The sequence below is a fragment of the Artibeus jamaicensis genome, unplaced genomic scaffold, assembly GCF_021234435.1.
Source record: "Artibeus jamaicensis isolate MK-2021 breed Jamaican fruit bat unplaced genomic scaffold, CSHL_Jam_final scaffold_537, whole genome shotgun sequence".
NCBI classification, from domain to species: domain Eukaryota; kingdom Metazoa; phylum Chordata; class Mammalia; order Chiroptera; family Phyllostomidae; genus Artibeus; species Artibeus jamaicensis.
Genome location: NW_026522047.1, coordinates 22,965,834 through 22,987,865, shown reverse-complemented (window position 1 = coordinate 22,987,865; position 22,032 = coordinate 22,965,834). Strand labels below are relative to the sequence as shown.

At 37.3% G+C, this 22,032-nt stretch overlaps 1 protein-coding gene across 1 annotated transcript; it reads right to left on the bottom strand.

Moving 5' to 3' along the window:
* Positions 1–7,670: 7,670 nt before the first annotated feature.
* FGB (fibrinogen beta chain) lies at positions 7,671–14,914 on the bottom strand. Its single transcript, XM_037168085.2, has 9 exons — positions 14,787–14,914; positions 14,537–14,557; positions 12,091–12,282; positions 11,414–11,597; positions 10,260–10,487; positions 9,629–9,742; positions 9,138–9,263; positions 8,658–8,943; positions 7,671–8,069 (listed from the first exon to the last, which is right to left on the bottom strand). Exons 1-9 carry the CDS (start codon positions 14,883–14,885, stop codon positions 7,838–7,840), a joined length of 1,482 nt encoding a protein of 493 aa, XP_037023980.1. The 5' UTR covers positions 14,886–14,914; the 3' UTR covers positions 7,671–7,837.
* Between the last annotated feature and the right edge of the window lie 7,118 nt (positions 14,915–22,032).

Below are 22,032 nucleotides of genomic sequence, written 5' to 3'. Positions count from 1 at the left end.
TCACTAAATATGATCCATACTATTAATAAATTCAACATATTACATTGGTTAATATTATATTTTGATCAAAGTTGCATCTCTGATCTTGGTGGCCTCAGCTCCTGCTCCCAATTTTTAATTCATGTTTTATTCTAGTGAGTACTATTCTTAAAAATGTATTCAAATATCCCAAGCACGTTGGGATCTCAGTACATTGCACTCAACTGCATAGTGTCTACCCCAGTGTCACTGCATTCATTCTCCTTGTAAGGGACGGAAGGAGAGGGAGGGAGGAATGGACTGATGGGTGAGGGAGGGGGGCAGGCAGGAAAACAAAGAAGGAAGGAAGGGGCTGGGGCCAGGGGCCAGAGCCTGGGGAGCAGAAAAGTGAGCATAAGAACTCGCAAAGAAGTCACACGTGAAGTCTCAGTATTCTTGCTTTTCCTTATGTGCAAATAAAAATCCTTGCTACAAATAAATGATACATCTCCAAATCTTTGGATACTTGCACAAGAACTTCTTCTGAATTAAAAAAAATGTTTCATTTATTTTAGACAATGAAGTTCCATATTATCTCTATGCCCACTGCATAGAAACTCACACATATACCTCCTCAGAATTTGATTTGTAGGAAGAATTGTATTTTCTAGAATATCACACTATTAGGGACAGAATCAGGTCCTCAAAATGAAAGTGATTCTGAATGTGAAGGGTCATTTATTTCTCATTTATTTTGAAGGTTTAGAGTTCATTAGCAAAGAATAGGTAACTTCTTTTAATTTAATAAACAACAGCCAATATTCGTACAATCATGAAATTAGAGGTACAGTTTAATTGTGAGAAAAGACACCAAACATCTGTTTGCCATTTTACCTTACCTTTAACCTATTGCTCTATTTCCTTTGTTCCTGAAATTAAATATTAACTCTAGTTCTCTGATTATCATTTACATGGAAACCCACTTTAATTTGGTTTCCACTTAGTTATCACTCTCTTGAAACTGTTCTCCTTAAAGTCGACAGTAACTTTGTAGTTCTAAAGTTAATGTTCTACATTCCAGACTCTTCTTACTTGGCCTCTTTTAAACATCTGCTACTTCTGTCCCTATCCTTCTGTTCAGTCTATATTTTTTTCATGTCTGGTACATCACTCCTAACCATGTCATTTTTCTTTAGTCTTTTTACCTGGCCAATTCTTTCTTAGACCACTCCTTCAATGGAGCCATTTCTCACTACAATAATATTAGTACTCATTTTTACCAGTTAACATTAGGTTTGACCCACATGGCTTAAGTAAGATAGAAACTTATTTTCTGTCCACAAAAATGTCTACAGGAATATGTCCCCATAGTGTCTTCAGAAAACCATCATCCTGACAAATGGCTTCCATCCTCAGGTTTACCTCATGGTTTAAACCCTATGTGCCATGGAAATCTGGAAGAATAGGAAAGACAGAAGTTAAAACAAGTGCCTTCTCTCTTGGAAGAAAATTTCCTGGATGTTCCGTATGGCACTTCCTCCTATATCCCATTAGCCACAGCTCACTCACATAAACATACCCAGCCACAGGAGAGGCTGGGGCACCTGACTGTTAGCTTAGGTACAGGCTATCCCAATCAAAATTAGGATTCTGTTACTAAGGAAGAGACAGAGAACAGATGTTGGGTAGGCAATTAGCCACTTCGTCAGACTATCTTTTCTCTCCTTGTGTGTGCATTTTCTCCTTGGTCAATTTGACAATCACCATAGTTTCAATTAATCCATAGGCTGATGGATAGCCAAATTGAAAACTTCAGTTCTGACACCCAGATACATGATTTGCACTAATACTGAACACATCCAGTTAGACATTTCTCATTAATTTAAGATGAAACCAATAACCTTTCACCAAAGCCTATTGTATCTTCTCTATTTTTTCTTCTAGTCAGAGGCATCATTAACCTTCCAGTTTTGTAATTTAGAAAATTTGGGCTCCTTCTCAGCTTCTTTATTAAAATTCCTGTAACCAATCTATTCCCAAACCATCTCTTACTCTAGAATTAATCATTCTAACAGCATTTTTGTGTTCTTATGCAATCTTGTGTTATTTTTTTCTGATTTAGGCTGTTCAGTGGTCTCTTAACCTCTTGCTTTACCACTCTTGTTTTGTTCGCCCTCCACAGTTAACTTTTCAAAGATAAACCAAATCGTGGCTTTATCTTGTTTAAGACCTTATCTTAAGGTTGAGTTAAAACAGAATGGAAGAACAAACAAACAAAACAGACATGTAGATGTGGAGAACAAACTGATGGTTGTCAGGAGGGAGGAGGTGTGGGGGGTGAGTCAGAAAAACTGAAGGGGAATAAGATGTACACACTTTCAGGAGTCTTTGGTTATATTCCCAGAAGTGGAATTTCTGGGTCAAAAAGGAATCCTATTTTTAACTTTTTGAGGAAATCCCATTCTGTTTTCCATAGTGGTTCCATCAGCTGCATTCTGACCAAGAGTGCACTAAGGTTTCTTTTCTCCACATCTTCTCCGGCACTTGTTATTTGTTGACTTATTGATGGTAGCCATTCTGACAGGTGTAAGATGATGTCTTATTGTGGTTTTAATTTGCATCTCTCTGATAATTAGTGATATTGAGCATTTTTTTTTCATATGTCTGTGGGCCATCTGTATGTCCTCTTTGGAGAAGTGTCTGTTCAGTTCCTTTGCCCATTTTTTAATTGGATTGGTTTTTTTTTACTTAAACATGAGAATATTATATATAGCATTTAATTTTAATTATTTTTCCCACTGGTATTACTGATCTAATTATACTCTATCGTGAGTTCCTTTTATAACCGACAAAATGCATTTCCCATTTAGTTAGCTGACATGAGAGGCATGGCTGGTGAATTAGAACAAGAACCATCCAGTTAAGTTCATTAATGTCTAATCATGTCTAAAAAAGCCCCAAAGAAAATATTAATACAGGTACACACAGATTACAAAAATAATAAACTAAATATTATTTATACTTGTGTGAAGTAATGCAATATTTACAATATACTGAAACAACTTGAGAAGAAGCAAGACCTAGATTTTGACAGCCATGAATATTGTGCAGGTTGCTTGTAGGTAATGCAGTTTACACAGAAACCATTTTGGAAATATCATATTTTATTTATTGATTGATGCATTTATTGATTAACCCACATCTTACTTTTAATTAAATCCCAAGTACTTTATACAGCTGGTTATAGAGAATAATCTTTAATAGGAGGAGGAAAGGCGAGGGCTTTAAACATCATAGATGGGAGAGTACGGTAAGGAATTTGCGCACTAATTCAAGTGAATTCTCATACAAGAGCCAGACAGTTTGTCTTCCATTTCCACATTGTAAAAGCAACACTTTGAAACCACAGAGGCAAGAGCATTTAAGTTTGAACTGTTAAACAATAGTCAGGTATTAAACAGTGGTCTCGCTGTTCATCAGCTCGGGGGTGAAGGTGGCTACATGTGGATTGCAACAGAGCACTCTAGAAAATATTTGCTAAAGCCACCTTGGACTCTATCTACCACAGGTCAGTGACCTCAAGGTTGCATGCCTACATAAGCTGTTGCAAAACTGCATTGAAAGTATATCCTTTGGAGAGATAAAGCAAATGTTGCAAACAGCTGGTGAATCTAGGTGAAGGACATCAAGGTATTCATTAAACTGTTCTTGTTATTTCTCTGTAAGACTGAAACTGTTGAAAATAAAAAGTTGTTGGAAAACCATACTTCAGTCCATATACAAAACAAAAAACATGTCACCTATTGGTCACACCTTGGTTGCAAAAAAAGAGAGAGAGCACAGTAGTTAATACTGGTACCAGTTGAGACTTGTTGCATAAGCTGCATAAGCATATGATTCTCCCAGTCTAATCACTTAGGAAATAAAATAGTTGAATACACAGAAGGTAGTATCATGTTTCTGATTGCTATCTTACATACAAAAAGGAAAAGCCAAGAATTTATATAAAAGATGATTATGCTAATAGAAAGCTGAAGAAAGAATGTTAAAGATAATTCTCAAAAGATAAATGGTCATTAAACATTTTAAAATCTCTTACTTGCACTAGTAATTAAAGATATAAAAATTAAGTTGTTAATATTTTAATTATAAAATTCAGAATTAGTGGGGGAGGAAAAATAAAAAACATCTGTAATTCTGCATACCAAATGTAAATTGATACAATTTTTCTGAAGTTATTTGGAGATTATATATATATATGTATTTAGCCTTCAGAATGCTAAAACCTGTTATTTTCTTTAGAAATTCTGCTTCTAGGAATTTATTCTAGAAGGAAATAGATAATAGTATATATATATACTACATAAAGACTATACATATGCAAAAATTTAGAAATATACTAATTTCAGTATTATTTCATTAGAAAAAGTTCAGAAAAATCTAAATGTCAAATAATAGAAACTTGCTTAAACAAATAAAGAACATTCACATGATGGGATGTCATATGGCCATTAAAAAGCATATTATAGAAAATAATATTATAGAAAATATCAGATAACATGGAAAATTTTCCACAACATCATGGGATAAATTCAGATACTAAAATATGTACAGAAAAACAAGAAAAACATAAACCAAAATATTAGCTGCTTCCATATTAGTGCTGAAATTATGTGGTTCTATATTTTCCTCTATTTCCCAAAATGTCTACAAATAATAGGTACCACTTGCATTATCTAAAACAACACTTAATGTTGACGAAATACAAAGCAATGCTTCCATTCAATAGGTTGAGCTACAACTGCACAGCAACTCAGTGCGAGGTGGTGCAGAGTTGAGCTCCGGGAGAAGCTGGAGGGGAGGCCCTCCTGTCACTTGCCTCAGGGAGGGGAGGGGTGGACTTTGGGAATGGCAGTCCTGGGTGGGCTGCACCTATACTTCAAAAAACCTGGAAGTCCCACCTAGAGAATCATGGGAGGCTGCAGGCCACCGGAGCTGAAATAGTGGTCCCAGCGTTTGAAGACCATGCTGCTAAACTCCCGTCAAGTCCTGAACTTAGGCAGTGGCCACCTGTGAAGTCACCGTGATTTCAAAGATGATCACTTGCTCTAAATACTGCCTCATGGTCAGCAGTTGAGTGAAAGACGGGCGTCTCGGGTAAATGCAAATGTCGCCAGAATCAATTGTTCCAAAATCTAGCCAGTGACCAGAGTCTCCTGAGGACATTTATTTAAAAACACAGACTCTTAGGTTCTTCCCATGCAGACACTCAGAGGAAATAAACCGGGGTGACACGAGGAAAACTGTGTTTTGAACAAGCTCTGCAGGTGTGGACAATCAGTGTGTGTGATGTTTGGTCCTAAGGCTGAAACAGAAATGCCAGCTGACGGCAGCAGCTGGTGTTGCGCCATCCACACTTCTGCCCCAGGTGGGGAAGTCTGTGCTCAGCTGAAAAGGTGACCCCTTAGTCTCACTGGTCAGCTGCTTTCCTTGGTTCCTGAATGCGGAGGCACTAGAGGTTTACTTCTTGAGTGCCCATATCCTTTATAGTTTGTTACTTCCAGTCTTAGTTGTAAGATAAAGTACATTATACTTCTCATGCCATAGTGTGCGGTTAGGAATTTTCAATTTATCTTTCTAGTATCTTCATAAGAGTCATGAGTTTATCTTTTTAGCTCCTGTTTTATACATTCTAACTAGGGGACACTGCCCTTTTTTATTATATTCACAGCTATGATGCTTGAAAGGGCACAATCAGATATCTAGCATTTCTTATCCAGTGACACCCAAAGAAGGCTCACTTCTTTCCAGGGACCTAGATATGACGTGTCACTCTCCAGTGGTCTCTGTGTTTCTGCTACTTTACATTAACTAAGAACTGACCATCAGATTACTGACTACAGTGGTTTTTCATTGGTGGCTTTACTTTAAGCTCTAGGAATTCTTTAGAAAATCTGCAGACCCTCGGTGAGTACTAAGGGGGTTAACAAAGGTCAGAGAGGCACTGTCCTTGGGTGGAGCTCCTGTCATCTGCCACCCACAATTCAGTGGGCTTTGGATATTGTCAGTCCTTCCACGAAAGTTCTACTTTCAAGCATTTCACATTCTGAGTTTCTGTCTGTGCCTTTATTGGAAAGTGGGTTCTATGTATTTAAAAATAGGATACTTAAGATCTTGATAATCATTGGATTAATCATCGAATATTTATGAAATTATGAAAATCGGCCTTTCTGATGGGCTGACTCTGGAATCACAGATGCAGAAAAGCTCACTCCTAGTGAAGGAGGAAGGTATGTATAGCAGATAAATAAGAGAGACTTGAACACAAAGAATGATTTGCCAGATGGATTTGGAGGAAAGATACTGTTAACAATGGGAGTATCCTAGGAAAAGGGCCTGACCTTTCCAGGCATGGCGAAAAATTCACTGTGACAGGAAGGCGGATGTGTGGTGGGGGTGGGGCCCAGGGCAGTGCTGGGACCATTTGCAATGCCAGCTGAGGAATTTTGACTTAAAATCTAGATAAAAGGGAAATAACATTGAGCAGGAAAGTAACTTGGTCAGAATTTTCTATTACCGTATTAGGACATTACGCTCAGTAACAGAATAAAAGATAAACGTAGTTAGAGGTATAAGAAGACCAGGTGAAAGTTGAAATTGGATTTGATGGGGAACTAAGAGAGTGACAGCATTTCCATGACAAAAATTAACTAGCTTTTTCATGCAGGGGTGTCCGACCTGCAGCCCAGGATGGTTGTGAATACAGCCCCAAACAAAGTCATAGATTTACTTGAACTGTTATGAGATTTTTTGGAGATTAAGTGTTGCGATGTATTTAATGTGTGATCCAAGACAACTCTTTTTCTTCCAATGTGGCCCAGAGATGCCAGTAGGTTGGACCCCCCTGAAGGTTAAGAGGATGAACCTCAGGACCACGAGTTTCCAAGAAAACCAATGGCAGTGGTGCTGAGTTAAAGAAAGGGGACCTAGGGTCATAGAGTTGCCCAGGGCAGCAGGAGCAAACTGATGGGAGAATACAAGGTAAACAAATGTTGAGTTGATACATTCAGTGCTTGGGAAGACATGGGAAAAAAAGTTCACATCTACTTCAGTTCCGGTGTAACTATGTGAAAACCAAAAACCGGATTGAAGCCAGTCAGCCTAGTTTCTAGGGGAATAGGCAACTGCGTCTTCCTACCTCACTATTTCCCCCCAAAAACCAAGTGGTAAAGACTGAATCTTATTTTTCCTTTTGGGACCTCTGACCCCAAAGTCTGGCTGAGGGCCAGAGCAGTGGTTTTCCATGTCGCAGAGTGAGATTTTCCAACTTTGGATGCTCAGTGCCAGCTTATGAGCTACTTAAGGTTGTGAATACTTCTCTTTTCTTGAAAGCTCAATGCCTAATTCACTGACCGTCTGGATTACAAAATAAGAAAACATTACTTTATTGGGACAGAGACTAGTTTAATTGATAAGTCTTTTTGAAAGTTGTCTGTGATAGACCTTACATAAATAAATAGAGTTTTCAAAGTGGACAGTCATACATAAGCTTTTAGTTTGCCTCATCGTTTTTCTACAACAAGGATAGAAAACTCCTTTTCCTAACTTGAAACTTTTCACAATCAACTGGAACTGAAAGTCCACACGGACTGTCCACAATTACCCTTTGGGTTACTGCTTGGTGGGAAACATAAACGAAGCGCACAAAAGAAAATGGTGTGCTAACTTTAATGTCATTTACCCTAAATAAGATTTCCAAAAAGCCACACGCACAGCCTTCTGACAGTTTGAGAGGGATATAATATATGAAAGAAAATGCCAATGACATAATATAAAAAAATGTTGTTACACGTGGAAGAATAAAAATCTGTTTGGGGGACTACTGTTGTGGGAAGTAGGGCCTGATCTTCATAGACATCTTCTTCATCGAATACCAGGACCCCTTCCAGTTCATCCAGACCACTCCATCATCTGTGCCGTGTTTGGCCATGTCCCAGCTGTAGTGTCCACCCCAGTAGTATCTGCCATTTGGATTGGCTGCATGACATCTGTTATACCACCATCCACCACCATCCTCTTTAGAGCACTGTTTCCTGGGGTCTGCGTTTGTCCTGAAAGGAAATGCGTTTGGGGTCATTACAACTGCAGGGCTGTCCAGTTAATTCAATGCAAAGGGGATGCTGTGCACTGTACCCCTTCCCTCTGGTTCTATAAATAAAGTCACCCTACCACATCAAAGACCTTCTCTGCCCTCGAGCAAGGAAGGGAGAGAACCAGGACTGTGTGGTGAATTCATCTATATTCATTACTTTATATTGAAATGATAGCTTTCCAATCCCTTCGTATTAGAGTACTCTGAAAAACAACCTGAAGCTTTCAAATATATACCCTTCAATATAGAGATATAGAAATTTTTCTGAACACTCACTACTCAGAAGGTAAGAGTGTTCTAATTAAAGTCCTGTCTTTTAGAATTGTATGCCTTTGAATAAGTTACTTAATCTCTCTAAACTTCATCTGTCAGATGAGAACATAAGGGCAACCTTAACAGAATGATGTAGAAAGAGCTTTCTTCAGTGACTGACGCACAGTAACTACCCACAAGAGGAGAGTTATTAACAACATAGCCATCATGAATGATCCCAAGGAACAATATCAGTGCTGGCTTTGACAGCAGGAGGGAAGAACACAGCACGTACCAGCCGTCATTGTCTCTGTCGTAGGTGCTGAAGAACATGCCGTTGTGAATGGTCATGGTTCGGTTTTCTCCCACGAGCTGGGAAGCCCCTTCCATGAGGGCATTGCCGGCTGTGCCCTTGTACTTGCTCACAGAGATCTGGTACTTGTCTGCCTCGTTCTGTACGGTGAACCCTCCGTAGCGCGCTTTCACCTTGTCTCCTTTCCAGTCCTCCATTTCGATCAGAAGTTCTGTGGGGCCTATCTTGGTAAGCTGACTGATTTTATCATTTCCAAGCCAATATTCACCTAAAAAAATAAATAAAATCTCACCAAAAATAAAAACTTTAGAGACTAAAAACTGCCTTTCTTCTCTTCTCTTTCACACTCTTCATAAATTCTTCCGAACCTCCTAAACTCCTAAAACAGACTCCCGACACTGTGTTCCTTTAATGGAAAGAGACCCACTTCTAATCATTTTATTTCACACTCTCAGTGGTTACCTGGGAGGCCACAGTACTTTTTCCCATCTCCATTGGTTGCAACGTTGCCAAAGCCTTGTCTATATGGGTCCCATTTCCTGCCAAAGTCAACGCTGCCATCTTGACGGTTCTGAATTACTGTCCATCCTTTGGGTTAAAGAAAGGAAAAAGAAACAGCACATGTTAAACAATACCAAGTAATGTCACTTTGAGGGAAGCGTCTGAATACTTTGTCTATTGAACTTCTATTATGTCCCTCAATGCTTCGTGCTCCGCAGTAGACAGAACAAGAAAATACGTATGAGAAGGAAGCTCTTAAAATCTTTAAAAACTGTACGTGCTTGATCTCACTCTAAATTGTGAACTATAGATATTTTATAATTTTTAAAATATCAGAGTGATTTCCCAGGTGTGTGGCCCATTGTTAGTTATGTTAAAGCTAAGACTTACTTTCTAATGTTCTGGGGTATTGAAACAATTAGAGAGTACCAGGCCAACAACTATCGACTTACCTCCACCTTCTGTGTTCATGTCGCAGTACACTCTATACGGTTTGACAGAGCTGTGAGGCTGAATGAGATACAGTTCAGATGTTTCACCTCCGTTCCTGACAACTTCCTCACACTCTGCAGCCATAAAGACACACATTACATTCAGGAACTACAACTATTTACTTGGTCTTTAGTCATGCATTTTATAAGATTACATAGGTTCCCCAGGAATGTTTTGTTTTAGACATCAGAGGATACAGTAGAGAAATGGAATCTTTTTACAAAAGAATCTAATTCAGTTTTGACTCATATCTGCTAAGGGGAGGAGAAAGCCCTGCTCCTGAGCTATCTGCCAGATATAAATGGCCAGAACATGTGGGATAAAGAAGCTGCCTCTACTCACTCCTCTGCCATCTATTCAAGCAAGGACGCACAGTGCCATGTGGCGCTACTGCCGTCATCACTCAGCATCCTGCTCACCCAGAGCAAGCAAGTGCACTAGGCGATGTCAGAACACAGCACGCCGGGAACGTGCCCTAATGCCATTAGGATCCGTGGGAGAGAATCCATGGGACTGTTTTTCTGTTACCTTAGTTTTAGAGAGCGTGCGTTCCTCTGAAACTCTCCAAAAATATGTTTAGCAACTAGTTACCTTTGCCAGACACCACAGGAATATTGCAGCTGACAGTGCAGGGGGTGCGGCAGTAGTCCATCTGGACGGACACATCGGATTCCAGTTTCTGTATTTTGCTTCTCAGGTTTTCCAGGATTGAACGGAGCACACGAAGGCTCGTCGGGATGTTACTAGTCAAGGTCTCATCTATATACAATCGGTAGTTTTCCAGGTCTGAGGTGTACTCACTTATGACATTTTCATTTTCTGGAAAGATGAAATTATGTGGGAATAGTTAGCATTTTTCCCCTGATAAAAAAAAATTAAAAGTACTCAACCACACAATTGTGATTCAGACTTTCTGAGAATGAACAAGAGGGCACTGAGCCACCATCAGGCAGTCACGCTATGCAGTTGTACTTGACCCCATGGCATATGCACATTAACATATATTCTAACTAGCGTCCCAGTAATTTACCTGAGGAGTAAGCTAAAAATTGTGCTTACAAATAAATACAATAGGTTGTTTATATCTTTGGTGAGGCAAAAAGAGGAAAGTATTTAGACCTTCCAACTTAGAAGTTATGGAGTGGATATACTACATTTATTTATCCATTTCACATAGGTTTAGCAGAGCCTTCAAATTTACAAAAGAGATGTCATGAATTGTTTGAAAAATCTCCAAATTTGGGGGTGCTGATCACTGAGATGTCAACGCCAGACTCACTCACCAGCTGATTTCTAACCAGCAAGCCCATCATACTCAATTCAGATCTTAAGATTCAAAGGTTAGGTATCATTATTTGCAATACAATTGAGTATATCAGGGACCACCTTCTAATATTCAAAACGTCAAGTGTTAAATATATAAATGCTAACTTTTTAACTCTGTGAATATTCTCTTCTGAGTCACAGGTCTCTCAGAGACTGAAAATGAGGATTCAGAAAAATTTGCCATAGAAAACCATCCTTCCTGACACCACACTGGGAATGCATTGAATGGTGTTTCTCTGACAAGTTGCGTGTGCAGGTGAAAGCATGAGGACTCCAGGGTGACTGGGCCACACAGGACGCCTGTGGGTACCTTTAGCCTGATCCAGAAATGTTATTCTTCTCGCAATCGTACCTTCCCACAGCAGTCTAGCAGTCCCTACTGTTGAACAGAATCAAGTAGAAAAGACAAGGATATCTACCTCTTACTTGTTTCTGCCAGTTTTTCCACATGTCTTTTAGCATATTCATATACTGAAAGGTGTTATACGAGGTCTGGGAAATGGACTCCATATTACTATTTAACTCTTTGACACTGTTTCTGATTGGTCTTTCTTGTTTTACCAGCGTATCTTGCAACTCACATCCTGTAGGACACAACACTCCCTGCAGACAAAGAAAGTATCAGGTGTTAGGTGAAGAATTTGGATTATGTGTATTTGTGAAAATTACACATAGTGAAAATTCAGTGATCATCAGCCAATGATCTTGTCGTTTGCTTTTCTTTCCCTAAGCCCAGAAATTCTAGCGTCATCAGTGTATTCTTGTGAAGATTAAAAATAGATTTTACCACAAAATAAGTGTAAATAGAAATGTAGTAAATTAGTTAAAAATTTCTCACCCAAACAAATGAAATGGGCAAAATACCAAACTAAAGGCAGCACCCATGTGTCTTCATTTGTAATCTTGGGCCCAGACCATAGAAAGAAACCTTCAACCAAAGGCCCAACATGTTTATGTTTTGTGAGTATTTCCAAAGTAAACAAAATAAAAACAGCAGCGACGTGGTCAGTGCAACATGAGGAAGATGTGATGGAGGCGGAGGCTTTCTCTGCATGGGCCACCCACCCACTGCGGGGAGAAACATCCGTGCACCCACCAGGTCTGGGTCAGCGTGGAGGCAGCCCCCAGCGTCAGGGGCTTTTCTCTCCACTTTCTTTTGGTTGGCAGCTGCTTTGGCTGGACGAGCTCGATAGCCGCCTCCGCTGATGGGGGGCGGGGCAGGTCTCAGGATGGGAGCCTCTTCCCTCCTCTTGTCGAGTGGTCGGTGACCACGGGCATCCAAACCGCTCTTCAGAGAACCAAGCAGAAACAAATTGTATTGTGTTATAGAAGGCTTGAGATGTAACTTCTCCAATGTCCTCATTTGATAATTTACATTATCACACGACTGATGATTTGCTTAAGGCCTATCATCTGCCTACATGTTGGTAAGTCAGTAGGTTGCTCAGGTCTTTTTAGTTACAGCAGAAAGAAAAACTGTGCAAAAAGCTATGGTATCTCATGCAGTTTTTAAATTCTCATGCTGCTTGGATTACTAAATTTCTATAATCGTTGTTCATTATTTCCCTGTGTTTAGTTTTTATGATTTGGTGATTGATTTGGGTAACTCCTACATAATAATATCCTCAAGTAGTACAAATTTATTTATAATAGGACAGCCCTTGACTGTACCATGTCTGAAAAGAAATAAGGCATTCTGGAGCTAGACTGCCTGGCTTGGCCCTACCACCTACTACCTTATAAAATCTTGGGCGAGTTATTTTATCTGTACTCATTTCCTTATCTGTAAAAGAGGGAGACTAATAGTATCAGCCATTGAAGATGATTATAAGACTTAAATAAGTTATTGCATATGATACCCTCAGAAGAGCACTTGGCACATAGTAAGTTCATTATTATTTTCACTGCAGTCACACATAACAGGTACTGGAGTTTAAGTGACTTTTTCCACTGCTAATCTGCAATTTTTCGCTCCTATTTTCTATCAATAAAACCACTTGATAAACATTTCTAGTGAAATTTTCTACATAATTGCTCTAGCAAACATCATGATTTTTCATATTTAAAATAATCCTCAAGGTATGTGAATAGCAATTAAAATTATTTGTTAACTTAAAAGGTGTTACACTAAAAGATGATGAAGTGGAAAATATGCATTGCATTATAAAAGGGTTGACTTGGGTTAACTGTATTATGATATGGTTTTTCTCAATAATTATTACCCTTTCAGGTGTAATAACAAATTAAGGGAGGACTAGATTTGAAGCAGAGACTAAGCTTTCTAGTTATTTTGTGAGCCTGAAAGTCCTTCAGTTACTGTCATTTACTTGTTACGTTATAATATTTAACATTTGCTTGGAGGGTGGAAGGCTTTAAACCCAGGTAGGCTGGCTCCTGGTTTCCCTGCTTAACTGCTGGATTTAAACTGTAGTATTTGGTATGTGTGATGGCAATAAAAATAACAATGTGTGAAGATGTGAGGGAAATATACATATTTTATTTCAAAGATGTGGTTTCTCTGTCAGAGCTGGTCTGTTCTAATAGGAATTTTATAAATGTAATTCACCCATATATTACAAATCAATTTATAACAGAAGGAACAATGTTTTCTTTTTATTTCAGAGTGTAGAGGTAGCATTGATAATCTAGCTTTACAAGAGACAAAGAAATAAAAAATATTTTAAAAATTAAACAGGCATTTAGGTTTAAGAAGACCACTTATTAAAATAACTAAAACGTGAAAATCCATTTTGAAGCCTAAACCAGTAAACTGTCTCTGTGGGTATTAGTTTGTGGGCAAGAACATAAAAGCACTTAACCATGTACACTCCACAAACGTTTACACATTCTCCACAATTTCCTTCTCCCATGCAATTAACCAGACAGGGATATTTTTCTGTGTATAGTTTTATAATTAGATTACTTAGAGTCCTTTCAAATTCAACAAGTGATTAAAAATGAAGGACATCTTTAAAAATTATTGTGTACTTGATTTCTAGTGTGATAATTCCATGTTATGTACAAGAAATTTGATCATGATTCATTTGATATTAAAAATAAAAAGCTTTAAATTTTTATTTCCCTAAGTGCATTTCTGTACTTTTGATATCGTAAAACCCATAGAAATAAATCAGCAAAGATAGTACTTAAGGAAAAACTGTTCTATAAATGAATAAATTAAACTGGGCTATATGTCTTGTAATCATTAATAATAATAGTGAATGCAACCCACGTTTTACATGTCCTAATTTGAAAAAACAATGTTGCATTTCTATCCCTGTATTTGATCGATTCTGCTTTTAGACTTAGTTTATAATTTTTATTCATAAATAGCCAATAATTTCAGCAACTATATATGACCCTCCTTCCCCAGGGAGAACCTAGCTACCACAGCATTTTTCTTGTAAAATACTGCTCTTTTGTTATTTTATAGATTGCCAAATTTTGAGATTTTTGTTCCCACAATTTAATAAAGTGTTACTAGAATGAAACAAAGTTCATAGTACTCAGGATAACACCAAATGAGAATAAACACATCTTACCTTAGGTGTGTCGTCTTCATCCTGGGAAAAGGAAAGTGATAAACCAGAAAACAAAAAATTGTTACTTTGTTTTATATGACAAAGACTATGTAACATCATTTAAATAAAATGGGTTCCTGAGATTGACAATTCCATTTCATAATTAAAATAAAGATTGAAACTTCATCAAAATAAATATTCCATATAATAATAGTTATATTTTACATTAATAATATTAGTAATAGTATAGTAATAATTTTTTTCAAATCACCTCATTTTCATAGTCTTGGGACTGAACTACAAAAACACACAATAGTAGCAGTAATAGATGTTTCATGATTTCAAGTTTTTGGAAGTTCCAAGAAACCATCCTTCGCTGGTGAACTTAACTGAGAGCACTTCAATCCTATATATACCTGAATCCCCAGTTAGGTGTGACTTTAAATGGTTAGCTTCTTTAGTTAATGTTTAATTTTTTGGTTCATTTCTTGGCTGAACCATTTTATTGCTTAAGCCACATCTTCCCAGCAAGACTTATTTACTTGTCGTTCAACTGTTCTCTGTTGGCTGGATTAGAAACACTGAAATTCTTCAATTGAGTTCAATGGACAATATGATGGGAAATTAGGACATTCCTAAAAGAGATGTGCATCACATTTCCTGTAAATTAATGTGCATGCTACCTAAACTTACAAAGAATGGGTGAGAAAAAAATACTTTTAACCCACGCACAAAAAAATTGGACTAACTCATAAGGCACCCACTAACCTTGTGAGCTCACTAAAGGTATGGCAAAAATGCTTAGGTTTTGAGTCAATCATGTAACTTAGTTTTAAAATAAGCCATTAAAATTAAGAATAATGTTACATCACTATGTATTTATTAATTGACACTAATCAGAACCACAAAACTACAGTTCATGCAGTGTGCAGTGATGGACAAACATCAAAAAGAATTGTCTCTTCTTTTTTGCTCTGACCACATTTCACATGTTGTTCTTTCTTAATGTAAGCTAAAATTCTCAACAAATTTTCAATAGTATTAAAATAATTAGTAGATCACAGATTCCTGGATCAAAGTCATTATTATAGTGATTGGCTACATAGTTAACATTTTATTCTTAAACCACATATATTTTTTATTTTATATTATTAGATTGTATTGTTTACAAAAACAATACCTTTTTAAATTATTTTATTATTGTTCAATTGCAGTTGTCTGTATTTTCTCCCCACCCCCTCCAAACCCAGCTCCACCCCCCCTTGCTTCCACTCTCCCCCTTGGTTTTGTCCCTGTGTCCTTTACATTAGTTCCTGAAAACTCTTCTCTTCACTGTCCCCTCCCCACTGCCCTCTGGCTGTTGTTAGATTGTTCTTAATTTCAATGACTCTGGTTATATTTTGTTTATTTTTTCTTTTGCATTATGCTAAGTGAAATAAGCCAGGTGGTGAGGGACAAACACCATATGATCTCGCCTTTAACTGGAACATAATCAACATAATCAATAATAAAAAACAAGGTTATCTTAACACTAGTGAGGCCTTCACACATCAGTTTTAAATAGATGTCCAGAAACTGACTGTGGCCCATCTCTTTCCATCATTTCCCAGAAGCCACCAAACTCTCTCACCTTTTCACCTGCGAGCTGTGATCAGGATGAGCCACCCCTCCGAGAATCACTAGGTAACGAAATCCACACCACGGAGCCCCGCAGGCGTGATGCCTGGCAGTATTTTCTGGGTATTTTTGTGTAGAACATGAAACATTCTCATTACATTTTAAAGGGATTTTATTACAAAGATAGCAGGTTTGGGTCAGGGGAGTATGTTTTAAACAATGCTCTGAAGTGGGCTCTGGATGATGGTATGAGACCCATTAAATGTCTTTTTTGTCTCGGTATAGTGTGGGTGGCTTTTCCAAATTCTTTTCACTCAGATTTATAGAAGCAAAGAATTATATTTAAATTAAGTAACACAATTGATTGGATTTTTCTATATTTGTGTACCATTCATTAGTAAGTAAATTGTGTACTTTAAGATTAGTGTAGTTTTCATTTTTCTTAGAAGAATATACAATCTGACTGAAAAAGCAAATGTGTGTATTAATTAAAATAGTGTACAAAGACTTCCCTTCAAAATGTAACTGAGAAAGAGTTTATTTTGATAATCTAGACAGGCTTTTATTTTAATGATATCAGATTCTTGCTGATTTAAAGACATTGATACTATATATCAATTTTACCTCAATAAAAATAATAAAATAAAAGGACTGTGAAGAAGACTAAAATGTGTTTTTTCTTTTGAGGTGATATTATCATGCTATTACTTCATTTTCAAGCACTGACATTTCATCAACTAGCAAAAGAGCCATTATTAAATTTATAGAAGTTTAATTTTTAAAGTTCTTCAAGCATATTACACAATCTTGTACAATATTAAAGGGGAAACTCCTTTACATTCCCACGTTTTCTGATCTGACTGTCATTCTGGCCATTATCAGTAGGAAGGTGGAAGGAAAATGTTAGGATGTATGTTCTGTAAGAGCAGAGACATTCATTCCGCAGGTAGGTTCTCGATAGCGTCCTACGTGACAGGTAGTGTGCTAGGGGCTGGACATACGTTGGTGAGCAAAACAGGCATAGTGGGCATTCCATAAAAACTGGAGAGTGAATGAGTGTACTAGCCTTCTTTGAAACATGCCTCAGAGGCCCAGCTCTGGTCGTCATTTATCTGATTTAATTCTTGAAACCACTGTCATACAGATGATGAAACTGAGGCTAGGAGAAGATGAGTAAGCTACCCAAGGTAAACAAGTAGTAAGTATTTCTACTGGGACCTGACCCAGGTCTACCTGATCTCACAGTCCATGCCCTGTGTCCCTTATACCACATTGCTCAACAAAATACAAACATCATAAAGAGTTCACTGGTACCTTTTTGCTTTGCTTGCTGTCGTTGTTTTGGCTAGCCCATTGTCCTGGGGTGATAGTGTCTCACATTGGCACACTCAGTCCTAGCCTTTATTTTCACCTACTTTTTTACTTTCTTACAAGGCTGTGGGTATGGATAGTCACGTCTGTGTAAGAAGCATGCCTGATGCAGCAATAACTATGAGTTTCTTTAACTCTAGTCCTTGTTAAATATGTTTTTCTGTAGTTATAGACAGCTACACAAACACACTAAACTGCCTAATATTATAAAGTACATTGCCATGTTTTCAAAGAGAAAGAATATATTTGCAGGCATTTTGCTTACTAAATTCCCTAAGTTCTTTGAAAATGTTGATGTGATCAGGGGAGGAGGAAGGGAGTGCTATGTGTTCAGTTATGATTTCAGGTCAATAGTGCAGTGTTCTTCATATTCCCCGATCCCGTTACATAAGTCAAGGGCAGTAAATCAGTGACAGTAAATCATGTGTCTTGTCCAGCAGCTGTCTGGAGTGAAGGGCAGATTTGCAAGCACTGCTGGTCGATGTGCTTGCTGTTGATACTTTTACAATTCATATTGGGCCCAGTTTGTAAGCATGAGGCAGTTTGTGTTTATCATACAAAGCACCTACTTTGTGGCAAGATAGTGTGCTAGGGGCTAAGGATACTTTGGTAACCTGGAAAGGCTGCACCCTTGTACTCCTGAAGTTGTATGTCTAAATGGTGAAGGGCACCAGGGTTTTGCCACGCTACATCTGCCTTTTGGGATAATGATTTTAAGCTGATTTTTAGGAAACAAGAGACTTAGAAAAGGCGATTGACCCTCCCCCTTTTCTGCTCAAGAGATTCAAATGGATAGACTGCCGTAGGAAGAAAACCCTTAGCCTAATTTGAATGAAGTGTGGTAGATAAGAAGACCCTAAGCAGGGACCCAGTTGCTAGATCACCCTTGTCCCATTGAAGCTAAAATTTGCCTGCCGTGTGTGTTCTCTGCGCCTTCCTCAATTACCTGTAAATCGTCCATCTCTATTTTTGAAATTTTAAGACCCCATTTCCTCCTTTCCTCCTTTGTCCAAAATGACACATACACCCAGTTTTGCCTCACTGTCTGGGAATTTTCACGCTTATGTATTAAAACTGATTTCCACATGGTATCTGTCTGTGTTAGTTTATAAGCCTAGCTAAAAGAACTTAGAAGGCAGGAGGAAAACGATTATCTTTTTTTAGTTCTTCCAAGAGGAAGACAGAAAATGAAAAGTACTTATAAGATGTATTACGCCTAAGACAGGGAAAGGTAAGCCTTTGGGAACAATGACTTAAAGCCCTAACCTCCTTCAAAGGGAAGAGGAACTTAAAAGGCAAAAGCTTGTAGACTTGAAACTTACTTGTTTGAATGACAATATGGTTTATATCATACATCTGACACATGGAAGGTATTTGATAGATATCTATTGAGCAAAGTTTGAATGTATAAATGAGTGACTGATTTAATGAATAAAATAAAATACAGTGCTCTTTTTAAATAGGCATAGCTTTTGAGAAATTATGCTAAATCATTGTTAGTCTTTGTGGGTACTTTTCTTGTGACACGTTACTAAATTGTTGTTAGTCTCCATGAGTGTTTTTCTTGTTTTATCCTGAGCCCCCGTTTGAGAACCACTGTCCACAGGGAAGTTAATACTGAAGAGCTGGAGGTCCACTTGGACCAGAGCTTTGATGGGCAAGCCTGAGACCAGGGAGGTGGTAACCACAGTAATATGTTAGCCATTACAATGGGAAAGCAGGGAAGATGGGGATGTGCTAGCTAGCACTATTTCTTGTGGAGAGACTCCCTTTACCAACTTGAAGGATGCCACTCTGTTTTTCTTAAGGGGACTGATTGAAAAGCAGAGCATGGCAACATGGGGAAAATAGGATATTTTCTTCTTCAACCTAAAGCCGATCCCCAAAACTACAGAAAAGGCAGAGATGCTCACCTGCTCGAGTCACATTGGGACTCGAGACCATTAAGGGTGTAATGAACACCTGTGGAGTGCTGCCTGCCCCCTTAGCTTGGAATGACCCCTAAAATGCAGGTGTGGGGCTACAGTGGTCCTATTAGTACTGTAATATTCTGACCCTAGAGCCACAGGTCACTGGGTTAGTAGTTTAGAAGTTTGGGCAATAACCCAAACTTCTAAACTTGATCATTTTATTCTTCTGTCAAATTGATGAGACATCTACTTGTTCTTCTAATAGTACCCACACCCCATTATCTTTTGGTTAGTTAGGCTAAGATTGCTTCTAAGGTTTGCTAAACTAATCCAAGGGGAAAATTAAGATAAAATATTTAGGAATCAGACTGACTATTTTTTAAAGGTATAAATTGCACATGAGAAAGAGAAGCTGGATTTTCAAGCAATACAATAAATGATGAAGTTTTTATACCTAAGTACATAGTACCAGCAGTGAAACTCTATAGAAGATGAAAATTTTTGTTTTATTTTGGAGTGTTTATAATTTTTAAATTTTTTTCACTATTTAATAGCTACTTCTTAAATTATAAATATTTTATGTGAAATGTGCCCAGGATTAGATTAATGACATAATAGACATATTTATATTTTTGAGTCGTTCTATCCAAGAATAAGGTATGCATTTTCATGAATTCAAATATTTTGAAATGTTCCTTAGGTTTTTAAAATCTAAGTCTTGAACATTTTTCACTTACTACTGTTACAAGATGGTTTTCCCCATATACTTTAACTGCATATATGAAAACTATTGATTTTTTAAATATTATTTTTGTACTCAGATACGTTGGTGAGTTCTCTTATTATTTCCAACAGTTTCTCCAGTTGATTTCTTATTTTTTAAGGCACAAAATCATACCGTTTGCAAATAAAAATAGCTTTACTTCATTACTTCTTATTTTACATGACTTATTTCTTCTCTCATGAATAGAACTTTCAGAAAAAAATAAGTGTGGATAACAATGGTGATAGTAAAGATTCTAGTTTTCTGGCTTACTAATGAGGATATTTTTCATATTAATCTATAAACATGATGCTGACTTTTGCTACTATGCTTTTAGAAGAAAACCTAAAATGGCCTAAATTATAACGTAATTTTGTAAAATATTCAAACAATCAAAATACTTTAATCTTCTTCATTATGATGTCAAGAAGTTTTCTGCCAATTAAACCCATTTTTGCAAATCATACATTTTTCAAATAAGTTACTATCCTATAACTTAATATCAAAATTAAGTTTCATTTACACCAACCAAAATTTGGAACTAACTTATCTAAATATAATGAAAAATAATGTGTTTTCTTGAAATTTACTATGATTAAAGAGGCTGACTGTCTTCAGGGAAGCAATTCTCTGCCTTACAGGAAAGGGTTAAGACTGAATTAATGGTTGTTTACAAAGTAGCATCTTTCTAAAGGTGAGCACAGAGCACACACCTACAGATACACACAATTGTGTATTTGAAAGAGAATAAAGAGATTTCTATGTATTGGTGAGATTTTTTTAAAGCAGCTAATTAATCAGGAGAAGACTTGTTTTAAATTTGTGCTATTGGTTTCACACAAACAGGCTTAACAATAGTTACATTAATAAGTTACTCCCCCTGATTTAGGAAAAATCCTCCTACTCTTATGAAGAGCAGCAGTGACCCCTACTGCTCAGCTAAGACATCTCTGGGTGTCAGCCCCAAAGGTAAAGGATTTACTCAAAGGTAAAGGATCCCTTACCTCTTCTGGGTCCTGGATCCTTTTATGAATCCAAAGAAACCTATAGATCGCACCAACAAAACAAAATTTAGGTCCCTATAAACACAAAAGTTGCATATAGCCTACCAAATTTTGCCATGTATAACATGCATTTTTTCCCAAATTTTTGAGGGAAAACTAAGGGCTCACGTTATACCTGGGTAGAGCCTGAAATAACTTGGGTCTGTCATTGTTTTGTAGTTATGTTACTACATAAAATTTCTTGTACCATAATATGTTAAAGAATAATTGCTAAAATATCCTTTATAATACACAAAGATATCTATAAATAAATAAATAATTGAATTTAAAAATTAAAACGCAAGATGTTTTCCCCGAAAGTTTGGGCCAAAAACGTGGGTGTGCATTACACATGGCAAAATACAGTAGGTAACTCATGGATTCTCGAACAAGGTAGCAGGGCCACTGAGCCCTGTCTAAAACGTTAAAGTGTGTAACTCTGTAAATTCAAGAGAGCTTCTAAAAACTAAGAGCATAGTCTAGTCCAAGTTACCAAAAGTATTACAATGTTTTTGTGAGTCTGGGCTTATAAATTTTTTTCCAGGAAGATTAACTAACAAGCTAACAAATCCCAATAGATGATTATGTTTCCATAGATAAACTAGACTCTTCCTTATATTTTTATAACTTACTGCCACTTAAAACCATGTTCTATTGTCCAGTTATTATTGTCTTTGTAATTATATATCTGGTACAGAATATATTTTATAATTATGGCATTTCCTTGCAAGTTCTACCATCTTGCAAGGAAAGAGACCATTGTCAGAGAAAACCAGCTTTAAGCAAAACTCATGCTCAAATTCAGAGTGATTG